At 39.5% G+C, this 13,033-nt stretch overlaps 3 protein-coding genes across 4 annotated transcripts; all 3 read left to right on the top strand.

Annotated features, from left to right (window-relative positions):
- Positions 1-1,850: 1,850 nt before the first annotated feature.
- On the top strand, positions 1,851-6,123 carry LOC116926829. Its single transcript, XM_032933763.2, has 2 exons — positions 1,851-3,441; positions 3,578-6,123. Exons 1-2 carry the CDS (start codon positions 3,303-3,305, stop codon positions 5,632-5,634), a joined length of 2,196 nt encoding a protein of 731 aa, XP_032789654.1. The 5' UTR covers positions 1,851-3,302; the 3' UTR covers positions 5,635-6,123.
- A 1,607-nt stretch (positions 6,124-7,730) lies between these two features.
- LOC116926878 lies at positions 7,731-9,206 on the top strand. 2 transcript variants are annotated; one of them, XM_032933803.2, is made up of 3 exons: positions 7,731-7,891; positions 8,029-8,183; positions 8,274-9,206. In XM_032933803.2, the coding sequence occupies exons 2-3, from the start codon at positions 8,030-8,032 to the stop codon at positions 9,074-9,076; spliced, it is 957 nt and encodes a 318-aa protein (XP_032789694.2). In that variant the 5' UTR covers positions 7,731-7,891; position 8,029; the 3' UTR covers positions 9,077-9,206. The 2 variants fall into 2 exon arrangements, with proteins under 2 accessions (XP_032789694.2, XP_045034189.1); XM_045178254.1 differs by having other exon boundaries at positions 7,797-7,957.
- Positions 9,207-11,048: 1,842 nt separating this feature from the next.
- On the top strand, positions 11,049-12,485 carry LOC116926887. Its single transcript, XM_032933808.2, has 3 exons — positions 11,049-11,175; positions 11,272-11,442; positions 11,556-12,485. The coding sequence occupies exons 2-3, from the start codon at positions 11,292-11,294 to the stop codon at positions 12,287-12,289; spliced, it is 885 nt and encodes a 294-aa protein (XP_032789699.2). The 5' UTR covers positions 11,049-11,175; positions 11,272-11,291; the 3' UTR covers positions 12,290-12,485.
- Positions 12,486-13,033: the final 548 nt, after the last annotated feature.

Raw genomic sequence — 13,033 nt, 5'->3', positions numbered from 1 at the left:
AAAGAAAACAAGCAATGAGTTAGGATTTTTGGTTCTTAAATTTTCTTTGGCAGGTTTTGCGGGTTTTTTTTAGAAAAATTTCATGTTTTTGCAAGTTTTTTGTATGTAAACGGGGGTAGGGGGTAGGGGGTTCGGGGGTAGGGGCTAGGGGCCTACCCACCACTGCGTGGCTTGAAAGGATGGTCACGTGACCATCCCACTGAGCCAATGAAAACCCTGGAAATGGTGCCGTTTTCTGGTACGGGCCTCTCCGTACGTACGTGGAGACCATGTTGATGCAAGTTATCTATTTATTTGCAAAATAAACGGACAACCATCGAAAAAGAGTTGACAAAAAAAAAGTGGGTCAAACGGCGTTCCGTAGTTGAGTGTAACTGATTACACTTACCATATTACGGAACGCCAAATGATCCCCTAAATTTTCAAGCAACTCGGGTAGGGCAATTTTTTTTCTTTGCTGAAAATAAGCAGCAATAGCGCCACCTAGCGGTCACGAATCAAACCTTTTGAAACCCCAGCCACTGGAGAAGGAGTTGAGTTGATTCTCGTTTAAATTTCAAAGAAATATTATCGAATTTTTTGAAGTAATTATGAAACATAGGATGGTGTGGTACTCTTCCTGATAGGTTGAAAATATAGATAAATAACTTTGGCAATTTTCATACCTCTGAGTGAAGTGAAAGTGAGCATGATTTTCTAGAAGTTGAAGAATTGCATATGGAAATATTGTCTACGGGAAAAGATAATCAAAATACGATACGATCACCAAATCCAGATTGTCGTGCCGTGATCCTCATTTATTGGCATTGACACGGAAATTCATACTCTACAATAGAGCCTCGTCCCTGATGCACCAACTATAACGTAACAATAGGTCTGTAACGATCTTTATGCTCAACCACATATATACGGATAGTTAATAAAGGTAATTTTATGACAAGTTTAACCGAAACCATATGTCGAAAAGCAGTGCATTTTTCAAACATTTAGTCACGAGCCAAATTTGGCAAAGGTAAATGTTCTTGTTTGGACTGATCTGTGAAGAATATTCCGTCTCAAAGTTCTGATCGTATAAAAACCTATAATAGTGGTAAAACATGTTGACATTGATCTGCAATGCTTTTACAAAAGGAAAGCAAGACTTTTTGGGACAATTATGTTTGTCGAAGGTGTGGCATCCCTATTCTTGTGTCCATATTAGGCCGTTTTCATTTTTCAATTTATGTCGGATAAGCATCAATGCGCATTCCTTTTCGTCCATGTTCTTGTCAAAAGAAACCTCTTCACATGTAACAATGGATTTGACCGGTGAGCATACAAGATTCGATCAGTTGAATGAAATAGCAGTGACAGATGAAAGGAGTTCTTCTTTGTTGCATCGTCATTTTGAGGAAAATAAACTTAACTTAACATATTTATGCAAACATTCCTTCGTATATGCCACAACGCCGATAAACTGACAATACTTTCGAAACTTTAAGAGAGAAATATTTTCAAAATACAATAGATTATATACTGATGGTATAACACTGGAGACCCTATCGTCGATGAAGGAAAATCTAATGCAAATTTCCTATGTAATTATGATAAATTTCATGATCCCGACGAAGTCAATCGAAGAAAACTTTTAAGAAACCTTTGTTTTTCCCTTCGAGATTTGTTAGTTTTCCCTTTGTTATAGTCTTACGAAATCCACATCAGTCGTGTGGACGCAAAAATAGGTGGCACTAGGGTATATGAAGGCTATCAATTTCCCCTGATTTCGGTTGTATAGCCTGCGCTTCCGGTAGAACTCTATTTTTATTTATTTTTATTTTTTTCCTGTTATAGTTTGCACGACCAGTTCTCTGATTGGCTTACAATTCCCGTTAAACTCTCTGGAACTGGTTTTACTTCAGGGAATTAGAATCGTGTCGGCATTCTGGAATCGTGAGGATCTCCTCCCATTTCTATAAAACAAAAAAAGAAGCTTTTTTGTTGTTTCGATGTTTTTTACTTGCTGTAGCTCGTACACAAGCCAAGATGCCAGTCATTTTCATACTTGCAGAAGGTAATTTTGTTTTTTAAGATATGATTTGAACAAGTTGAATATTTTGAAATCTCGTGTACTCTGCTCCCACAGAATAATGACTGTTCTCTTCTCTCTTTTTTTATCACAACTTTAATTAACTTAATATGAAAAAAAAAAAGTGTTTTTGAGTTTGACGGCGCTTTTTTTTAAGACTTTACAAAAGCACGATTTTCCATGGGTAATTAACTATTTTTGGCAAGATTTTTACATTTAAAAAAACGTGCAAGGGTACGGCGTGTGGTCTGTGTTGAACGCAGTTATCTGGTCAAAAGTTTAACGATTATTTTCGATGGGTCACTTCCATCGGATGTGCGTTCTGTCGTTTTCCGCTTTGAAAATGATTGGGAAAGATATTTTTTGCAGCAAGATAAATCGTTCGGAAATTTATTATTTAAAAAATCTCTTCTGCAGGATGACACATCACTAGACTACGTTACTTATACATTTTGCCTTGCTATGAGCTACTTTATATGTATTTGAGACACACAAAAAAGTCTTTTTTTCCACAATGCAAATGAAGTGTTTGGTATTTCCTGGCTGCTCATGCGTCTAAAGTTTTTTTTCCCCCCCCAAAAAAAAACATCGAAAAGGGCAGAAGAATGAAGTGGAAAGAATCACTTCGAGGCAAGGGGGATAAAAAAGTATGACCTCAACCAGCCACTAGCATTCCGGTTTTTCATCTCTTGTTCGCTCGAATTTTGTTTTTGTTTTCTTTCATCAGGTGAACTCTAGAAAAGAAAAAGAAAGGCCTCCAGTTTTTCATTGTCCCTCTGCAGAGGCAAACAAAACAAAAAAAAGGTCCAATGAAAACCGATGGGCGGGGTTGGGACGAATTCGTATTCACCTGTATCTAGAACACCGACTGCAGCTACACAGCACTTCGTTTACCACCTCCCATTGCATGTCGTTTTGCAGGATTTTCGTGTCGACGAAATCTTGCCGAACAGGTTTTGTGCATGCACAAGTGGTAAAGGGCGTACCTCGCCAGTCTTTCTGATACTTTATTTCACGACACTAGTGCTCAATAGCGCAACAGTCGCTCAAGAACAGTGAACCAGGCCGTTGACGATGGTCAGTTTCATGTAGGACTCGGTGATTTATAAATAGGTGTTTTCTGTGGTTGTCTCGTTCCATTCACCTGGCCATCCCTTCAAGCTCACTTGTTTTGAGCCTTTAGGCATTGATTGAAAGATATACGCTTTCTCGGTCACCACGAAAACTGAGTCGTTCGATGGCCACATCGCTTCTCTTAAAAGTTTGTGTCTTGTCGGCACTAACTTGCGTGTCTCGGATAACCTTCACTTGCGCGAGTTTCACGTCTTCAACATCCAGTCTGCAATCCAAGGACTTTGGCATAAAGGCCATCAAAGGTGAGTTGCATGAAACAATGCTGTCTTAAATGTCGTCTTGTTACCTTCCACAGAAGACTAATAAAAGGTCGGAGTGTCACGTTGTGGGTTTTCTTTTCAAATGACAAATTATCCAAGTAAGAATCTATTGTTCCAGGACTTTTACCGGAAAGCGATGACGGTAAAGGAATTCTTCTAAAAAATTCGACTAGCGAAACCAACACTACGAACAGTGCCGATAGAAAGCAGCATCGTGGAATTATCGACCCACTGCCACAGTCTAGGAGAAGAAGCATGAAATCTTTAGTGTCCCCAGAATTTACCATGGACAAATTCATCACTTTCATGACAGCTTCCAACAATCTCGTGAACTCGAATACCAAATACCCAAAACTTGACAAATTTACGAAATCGTTCAGCCGTCTCTACAATTCAGATGGCGTGACTGCCGTCGCTAATTTTTGGAATATGTGGGTCAATGTCTGGACTGTCGTTGATGCGGTGGCAAACATTTTTCGTGCGTACGAAACCCGTATATTGAATACGATAGATGAAAACCAGCCACAGCCACCAAGTCCTTTGGAAGATTTACAACAATCATTAGACGATGCCAACAACAACATTGCCGTAGTGTCTGATCTCTTTCAACAGTTGGCACGTATGGGCGAATTTGAAGACGGCCCTGCCGATCAACAACAAGGTGACGATCTTCAACCTCAGGTGTTGGTGCGAACGGTTAAACGAAGGTTGATTCATGATGCGCCGCAAGACAAACAAGATAATGGTGATGAAGGTAATGGCACAGGCAATCCTGAAGATCACGAAGAATATGAAAAAGAAGAGAAAATGTATCCAGTGAAACAACGTGAAAACAGTCGACAAGCAAAAGCGCAACGCGTAGCCGTCGAAAAAAATCGCCGCCTTTATTATCCAGCTGGGTATAGGAGTAATTCTGACGACAACCAAAAAGATCGCAGTTCACTAGCCGATGCGATTGATTATTCGAATCCCGTTACGCGTGGTCGGCGAACCAAGCCATTGGCCGTGAACAGAAAATCACGTAAAAGAAAATCCAAACAGAAATCGCCAATCAGTGAGTCAGCATTTGAAGCGACCAGCAAATGTTCCATGAATATTGCATTGGATCGCACTGAGAAGGAAGTAGAACGCAGCGCTACTAGAAGCAAACGCTCCAATTTGCGATTCAACTTCGGCGTGGATAAGTTTATCTACTTCATGGCCAAAGCCAACAACGTCTTAAATTCAAATACCAACAACGTTCAACTAAACAGGTTTACGAGGGCGTTTAACGATCTTTTCGATTCGGATGGTTTGAGTGCTTTCAATACGTTTTATACTTTATTGGCAAGTTTTTGGACCATTGTTGATGCTGTTGCGAACGTATTTCGCTTTAACGAAGCCCGTATTAGAGATCAAATCCAGCAGCAACAAGCAGAAGCTCAACCCGACCCGCTCGGGGATTTGCAAGCGGAATTGGACGACACGAATGCGAACCTCGCTGAAGTTGCAGAACTCGTCAGTGCTTTGCAAAACGGTGCTGCTGCTAGAGTTGAAAGCGTGAATGCAAAAACTGATAAGGGTGTTGGCGATCATGGCGTGCAGCACGAGAAGAAAAATCATCACAGTCATCCAAGCCACGTAGGCAATAACCATCGTGTTCACGCAAGTCCATCACCACATCAGACAAGTCTCAGCAATCAAGAAAGCTATAAAAACCATCTCAGCACAATGACTCCCGAAAGCGTTACCTTTTCACCCGTTGCTACAAAGCCCCATAGCCACTTTGCAAGTGGCAGTTGGATACCCATTACCGAGAGTCCCCAACCGTCAGTCGAAACAAATAGAAATTTTTATTATCCAGTTAATTACAGCAACAACCAGTTCAGCAGTCGTCAGCATAATCCTCATTCGTTTTTTACGGTCAATCAACTTTACAATCCAGTAGGCAGAGGTATTAGCAGTCCCGACACCGTACACTGGATGGACCATCAATACTCCGATTCCGCAAGTCGTCAACCTATGGACTACAGTACTAATGGGACTCCAGGGGGTTCCAGCAATCGTCAATCTTCTCACGCGGCTAATCGCCATATTTACATCACAAGCAACTACCGTAGTCGAACTGGTGATCATACAAATGTCAGTCAGGGGTATGGGAAAACAAGTGCCATTTTCCAGTCGGCTAATAATTAAAGAATTTCACGATAGGGGATTAGTATAGGCTAATACCCATTGAGTATTGCATGAAAAGGACATACATTATAGTAAGGGAAAAAGATGATGACTCTTTCTCACGGTAGCTCCAAAAAGTCTCCCTATCTTTGATGATTCCTAAATTGAAGTTGATTGTGATTCTGTTTGATAATGTTTGCAGTCCTATTGCATATAGTGCTTGATCGTTTCAATCGCCAAACTGAAACTTGTGCCCTATAGAAATTTCTTGGTTGTGTATTTTAATATTTTAAAATGTGTACTTATAGTAGTTTTTGTTTGAATTATCTGTTTGTTGTGATCATTTTCTTTGATCATATTTAATATGAAATTGGAAATTTCTTTATTTATATATTTTTTGTAGTATGTCTAACTTACTTTTTGGCTGGTTCTATTTTATTTATGTCCGTTCATGGGAAAATTTGTAGCAAAATCATGTTTCGAGAACAAAATGATAAAAAAAAGAAGGAATCATTTAGAGTTATCCACCATGAAGCGATTTTCAGTCTGAGTGCATTGATCCAGCGACCCAGTTATAGAAAACATTGTATTAAACATATGTATTCGCTGTGGTGACCTTCAATGCATTCGTCAATCGAAACCTGTTATTTACACGAAGTGAACGACCTATCTGGGTCACTTTTATGTTCTGCCTGTCACGAAAAGTGGTCTAGAAAAATTGCAGGAACTAGCGGTGTTGCTGATGATAGAATGGCTTAAACTTGTTTGAAATCAGAACAGTCTGCATTGAAAAAAAAAAAAATCCTTTTCTGTCTGACGTAATCGAAAAGTTATTTGTTTCGTGAAACGGACTATATAGAAGATTAGAAAACTCTAACTGTATAAAAAGACTGGGATTTTCCTATTTTCGTGGGATTTTAGTATTACTTCATTGGCTTGGCTAGTGCGGACCCTTCTGGTTAAAAACTCGACAAGACAGGTTTAATACAGCCAACCAACTAGAACTCGATACACGGCAAGCAATCTGCTGCCTTTCGTTTTTTTTCTTGTGCCTTTAGGTATAAACGGAACCAACAGGAGAAATAATTCTGAATTTCATCGAGACGAATGAAGAGGCATCTAGTCTGTAGATCAATTATGTTGTTCATCATGACCGAGTAACTATATAGAGTTCTCTTTTCTCGCCTGTCCCTTCAAGCGTTGTAGTGGTTGGTACGTTCCTTTAACTAAATCACCAATTATTATGGCCTACTCGACCTTGAACACGTAAGATTTCCAGCGACAGTAGATACGACTTCTGAGTATGAACGCAAACACGCAAAAAGTCCGTGACTCAAAATCAAGTTCGTGCCACGTACGGAATGGTACGATAAGAGGAAGATAAGGGAATAGAATAATGTAAGACGAATCGTGGCCCTTCCCAAAAAGAGGGCTAAGAATAAAAATAGCAATCAACATAACCGGTGGTCGTCGATTGTAAGGCTACAGGGAGGAGCGTATGATGCAAACATATAGGTATGCCGAGTCCGCCCTTTGCTACTGCGGAATAGTTCGTTCAGAAACGGAAAAAAAGCTGTTTGCTCTATCATGCTCCAATTTTGGAATGAAAATTTCGTGATGAAAATCAACAAGAGCTACTTTAAATTCAACTGCAGTTCTGTAAAAAGGGTCGTATAAAAACAATCCCGACGAGTGCCGATCAACGGGTGGGCCTGTGATATCTCCGGAAACGATATAATATTTGGAACGTTGCGCATAGCGAAGAGTTCCACTGGCCTCATCACAGTTCTGGGCAATAGCTAACAGCAACGGAAAAAAAAAAAAAACGATTATTTGTAGAACTAGTTGTTGCTTTCTGAGTTATCCTTATAACTAATACCAAACTATATCCAATCATTATAGGTTATACTGTTTTTCCTCAAAAGAAAAGACATTAACATAAAAAATAGATTATTCGAAATGGTGGATGGAGATGACAATCGACCGATGTAGAAAGAAAACAACGCCCCGATCTTCCGACCCGACAGGCGTTGGGAGCTTCCTGATTCCTTCACAAGTCGTCAAGCGGGTTTTTTTTTTCGTAAGCGTGATTCTCACGCATAATTCTTGAGAAACAGAGCTAGCCAATCCAGGCCTGTCTGGTGCATATAGCTGCGAGCGACGCAAAGTCATCGGATGCAGCAATCGTATAAGAACGATGGGTAAGCTTTCCGCCCTGTTCAGTATTACAGTGCGTTTGTGGCAGGAAGCAACACCACGGCACTATAAAGGCAAACACGTAAGAGATATTTATTGGTGACCGCCTTTATTCACCTTCAGTCTTGACGTTATTAGATTTACTTAAGTAATTTACAACATATACAAATAACTATACAATTTTTTTGCTAGACCTAATAAGTTTGTTCTATTCATTAGAATGACCGTGACAACGTTTCGTGTTCCAGTTTACTTTATAACGGGACTCGTGTTATCGTCTTGGGTCTCCTTCATCGATCCCATTTATGCTGCCCCCTATCTAGCCCCATCAACAAGCCCCCGACAGCTGGTCATGTTATCCAGTGTTCCTAAAGGTACGAACAAAATTTCAACAAGAAAGCAAAGTTTTCCGTTAGATTTTGGCATAAAAATGTATGCGTTAATTGTTTTGTTTGCTCAAATAGGTTTAGAAACGGATCCCGTGCCCACGAGAAACATTACGGAAGAACCAGTAGTCAACAACTTAAACGAGAGTACCACACCTGCGCCCAAAAAGGCGAATCATTCTTTAGTTAGCGGCAAACTATCTCATTTAAAAAACATTATCAGCCCAAGAGCTGTCTTTTCTCTTTTTGGTTTTGGCGCGGACAAAGCAACTAATTTGATGATCGGTGTTGAAAATTTCCTTAACGCAAGGTCAGATATTGACGAAATCGACAATGCCATATCAATGTTCAACAAACTATTCCTCTCGAGAGGATCGAATGCTGTGAACGCTTATTATACTTTATTCGCCAATTTTTGGGTTAACTTCGATGCTATCTCGCAATTCGTACGTGGTATAGAAAATCGAGTTGTCGTAAGGAGAGCAGAAATCCAAGCTGAAATAGCGGAAGAAGAAGCTAGCGAAGTTGTGGAGGAGACGTTGTTGTCCCTCACAGCTGCAAACGCACAGCTCGAAGATTTCAAAAACACTTTAGAAAATTTGATCCGGCGTCGGGGCATAGCAAGAATAGGAGCAGCCACACGAAATGACGATGCCCAAGAGACACAGAATGAACCGTCTTCTTCACTCCATATAGCGGACCAAAACAGCAATGAAATACATGACGAGGAGGAAGATGAACTAGACGTACCAGAGGAAATGAATTCTTTAGGGCAAGAAATTCCATCTCGTGATGTGACGGTCAGCGATCATGCATTTGCTAACCAATATGTTGAAGATGAAGTTAACGACATTGATCCATCTTTGGACACGGAAGATTAAAAGGCACTTAATTCCTAATCAAATACAATAAACAAATGCATGTATTTATGAGTCTCGGATAATTGTGATGTTTTTCGTTCTAGTATGTATATATTGTGAAGATTTTATTAAATATAAATAACGAAACGTTGAGAGTTACTTCCGATGCCAAGTGAATTTGTTTAGTCATGGTGTTTCCTGAAACTATTATTGAAGTTTGATAGAACAAAAAAAACTGTAAAATTCAACAAAATTTAAACATCGTACGTAGACTATATCCACTGGAGTACAACCCCCCAATCAATAATATAAGGACAGAAGAGAAAAAAATATAATTTTAAGCAACAAGCAAGGCTATAATCTTATACGTTGCTTGTTATTCACTTTGATTGCCTCGTTAAAGCCATAGCCGGTGAACACGTCGTGCGTTCAAGAAAGACGGCCATGAAATCGTGAATCAGTGCGGCTTACTGACTTTGGGCGTAGTCTCGCATAAAGAATGTTAGTTACGATGTCCTTTCTCTCTTGTACGGTTAAAAACTCATTTTTCCATTCCACACAAAAATGGGAAAATGTATCCGTTTGGCCTTGGCCTTACTGGTACGTAGTCGTCTTTTCTCCTGTAATATTTTCCATTGCCGCGTCGAAAATAGCTTTTGATGGAGCGTGAACTCCAGGTTATCACGTAGCCTACTCCATTTTGAATGCCAATTACCTTAAGAATGCTTATAACGTTTGCAGTATACTTTCACGCTAAACACAACTTGTGAATTCGTCGTTATCTTTCAATGCGTGTAAAATGAAGCCTAAATAATCGTCCATATGCCGTTATAAGCTGGTTTGCATTTCCTTAAATGAAAATATTTTTTATTACGAGAGGGAAGTTTTAAAGATGCATTTCCTAATCTTGCGATGTTCATTCTCTCAATCATTCGGTGCGACTTTCCGTCTCCTTCTTATTTACGTTCTATCGAAAACAAAATAATCAAATGAGAATTCAGCAAGCAAACAAACTCCTGCTTCTAGTCAGTGGAGATTTCCCACGCTTCAGGTTTCCAATCCCATCTTATCCACAAATGTTTTTTTTACCGACCATTTTTTAATATTTAAACAACTCCCACTTCCTGGTCCAGCATGTCAGATCGAGTAACTGAGCTGCAAATGATGCGTCAACAGCACTATTCATGAACCATCGTTTTCATAGATATAGAATTATAAAAACAATCAAAAAGGGAAGGTGTTTCGAGTTTGGAAGAATTGCTAAATTTGAAATTGTATTTGATTCGTGTATACATGGTATGTACTAGACTATATATGAATGGAACAATGTAAACGTCGAATGTTAATCAGCCGATTTCGAGCATCGGTGTGGCTTGAATTCGTTTCCGGTTTAGTTTCTTGTCCTTTCTAAAAACAATTATCCATCTATTTCTGTACCGACCTCAAGAAAAGTGGGCCAAGAAACTCAAAAATAACAGCTTTTCAGGAGGAAAATACCTTTTTTAGTGTACATAGTACGATAATCAAAATCCTTTGGCGACCACAGAAACACTGTTGTACCTACTACCTGTTGTTGACCCATTGAACTTGGCCATGAAATAAAATCTGTCGAAATCCTAACACCCTGTACAATGTGTGTCGAATTTCGGGAAAGTGTTGTGAATTTTAATAACCTGTTGTTCTATTGTTACAACCATGTATTATGCTATTGTAAACTACGGAAGATACAACTGCATATTTAGTCTACCATATTTAAATTTACTACATCTCAATCATTGGCCATAAGGCTTGGCCAAATTTTAAAAAACATCCAACCGGTTAACCGTCAGACGACTGCTTCCTGGTTTCTTCACAAAGTTGTTGAACTAGAGTTTCGAGTTTTTTTGGCGTTTCATTTAATTCATGAATAATTTATTCGAACCGTCCCTTACACACGCGGTGCATTCGAACCCAGTCAGGTTGGGTACATAGCTGCAAGCGACAAAAAAAAAGAAAAAGAAAAAAAAAAAAACTAACCAAATGCTTTGATGGTATAAGAACGCAGAAAAGGCTTCGTGGATGTTCAGTTTCATTGCTCATTTGTGCCGAGAAACAACGCCACGTGCAACAAGGGCGAACTTGTAAGAATTAATAATACCGCCATTGGCAGTGTTTGTTGTTGCGTTGGCTCTTGGCTGGTTGATTGGTCAATAATTTCATACTTTTTTTTTTATTAGCAAGTCGCAACCTCATCGCGATGACCGTGACAACGTTTCGTGCTCCACTTTATTTTATAACGGTACTCGTTTTAACCTCTTGGATTTCTTTCATCTACCCAGCTCATGCTGCTTCTGATTCAACACGGAGGAGCTCCAGGCATTCAAAACTGCCTTCAACTGTGCTCGAAGGTAGAAATTAATCGTTTTCTCCTACGTCTGCTGTCGTAAAGACAAAGCATCAATTACCATTGCTTAGTAATAGAATTGTTTACATTTTTAAACCTACCTGATTTTGTATTTAGATTTCGTCACGGGTACAACGCACAAAGGAATTGAGAATCACGAAAACATGTTAGATCGAAGATTGCAAGAGCGCAAACTAACGCAAGAAGAGATGCGGATCATCGAATCATTCGTTGGCCTCGGTTTCAAAAGCCTCATCGACGTAATGACAGCCGTTGCCAATGTGTTAAACGCCAGGACTAATATAGACGGAGTTGATCGATTTATGAAATCGTTTAATTCGCTTTTCGCCTCAACCGGGGGCAGCTCATTAAATCAATATTATTTTCTGATAGCCAACTTTTGGGTAATTTACGATGCAATGGCAATGATTTTCCGTGCATGGGAAAATCGAATTGCTGAAAGAAAAGACAATGTTGAAGCTCAAGAAGCACAGGAAGAAACGAATAACGCTATTGAGGAAACATTAGCTGCTTTACAGGAAGCCAACACGCAACTGACTTCATTGAAGGATAACCTAGCCGATTTGATCCGCCGTCAAGATATTGCAAGAAGCGGCGTTGATGGAAAGCGAACTGCTTCAAAGAGAAAAATGGAAATTTCTTCGTCTTTCGATGGCACGGAAGACAAAAACAACAATGAATATGAGGAAGAGGTCGAAGAGGAAAACTCGGTGGAGCCTTTCACATCGGAAGAGGCGGTTTCTTTTAGGTACGAGCATAACGACGGCGGAAGAGCTGACTCTAACGTTCCACCGAATCAAACATTTAACGAGAATGTCATCCCCGACTGAATGAAAATATCGTAAGATTAGTTGGATTTTAGGTATTTAAATCGCCGCGTTACACAGTTATCAAGTCAGTGCGGATAACGTAACTTAACGTGATGTTTGACGATATGCTTCACGTTCTAGCTAGCAAAGCATCTCACAATTGTCTCTCACGATTCAATAATTTACGCAATACAGTGATAAATTATTTTGCATTCAATCTTGTTTGTTGATATCATTGCTAACGTATGTAAATTTTTATGTAACCTTGCAACGAAAACGCAGCACAGGTGATGAGAGAATACGCTTTGTTTCTCATTAAAATTCGTACGGTCGTACCCCAGTTTATGGCTTTTTAGTTTCAGAAACACAATGCTCAAGACGCGATTACAAAGAATGTTATGTTGAATGTTCCACGTTATGACGTTTTTTTTACCGAGACGGAGGGATCTGCAGCAATTATTTTTGCATTATGTCTTGTACCGCTATCTATTTAACATAAAGAAAAAAGGAAAGAATCCAACGGTTCGCTCAGCAATTCTCTACCTCCCCTCCCAGTGACTAAGCACTTGCGCTAATGTTTTTTTTTTGTTTGTTTGATTTTTATTTTTACACAGGTCATCCACTTATATTTGGTCCGAATGGGGGCACGTTAAGGAACCGGATTGGGAAATGGACGATTCAAACAGATAAAACAACTTTTTTGCTGAGCATTCCATTGAATAACGTTTGACACAAATAGTGTGCCCAGTGTTATACAATAAGCAT

Source organism: Daphnia magna, linkage group LG1, assembly GCF_020631705.1.
Source record: "Daphnia magna isolate NIES linkage group LG1, ASM2063170v1.1, whole genome shotgun sequence".
NCBI classification, from domain to species: domain Eukaryota; kingdom Metazoa; phylum Arthropoda; class Branchiopoda; order Diplostraca; family Daphniidae; genus Daphnia; species Daphnia magna.
The sequence above is the reverse complement of the archived record's forward strand: the minus strand, read 5'-3'. Positions and strand labels throughout refer to the sequence as shown.

Bases quoted from the DNA above. Each gene is read 5' to 3' on its own strand.
- LOC116926878 (XM_032933803.2), top strand. From the start codon at position 8,030: ATGACCGTGACAACGTTTCGTGTTCCAGTTTACTTTATAACGGGACTC. The intron at 8,184-8,273 runs GTACGAACAAAA...TTGCTCAAATAG, and splicing joins GTTATCCAGTGTTCCTAAAG to GTTTAGAAACGGATCCCGTG.
- LOC116926887 (XM_032933808.2), top strand. From the start codon at position 11,292: ATGACCGTGACAACGTTTCGTGCTCCACTTTATTTTATAACGGTACTC. The intron at 11,443-11,555 runs GTAGAAATTAAT...TTTTGTATTTAG, and splicing joins GCCTTCAACTGTGCTCGAAG to ATTTCGTCACGGGTACAACG.
- LOC116926829 (XM_032933763.2), top strand. From the start codon at position 3,303: ATGGCCACATCGCTTCTCTTAAAAGTTTGTGTCTTGTCGGCACTAACT. The intron at 3,442-3,577 runs GTGAGTTGCATG...CTATTGTTCCAG, and splicing joins TGGCATAAAGGCCATCAAAG to GACTTTTACCGGAAAGCGAT.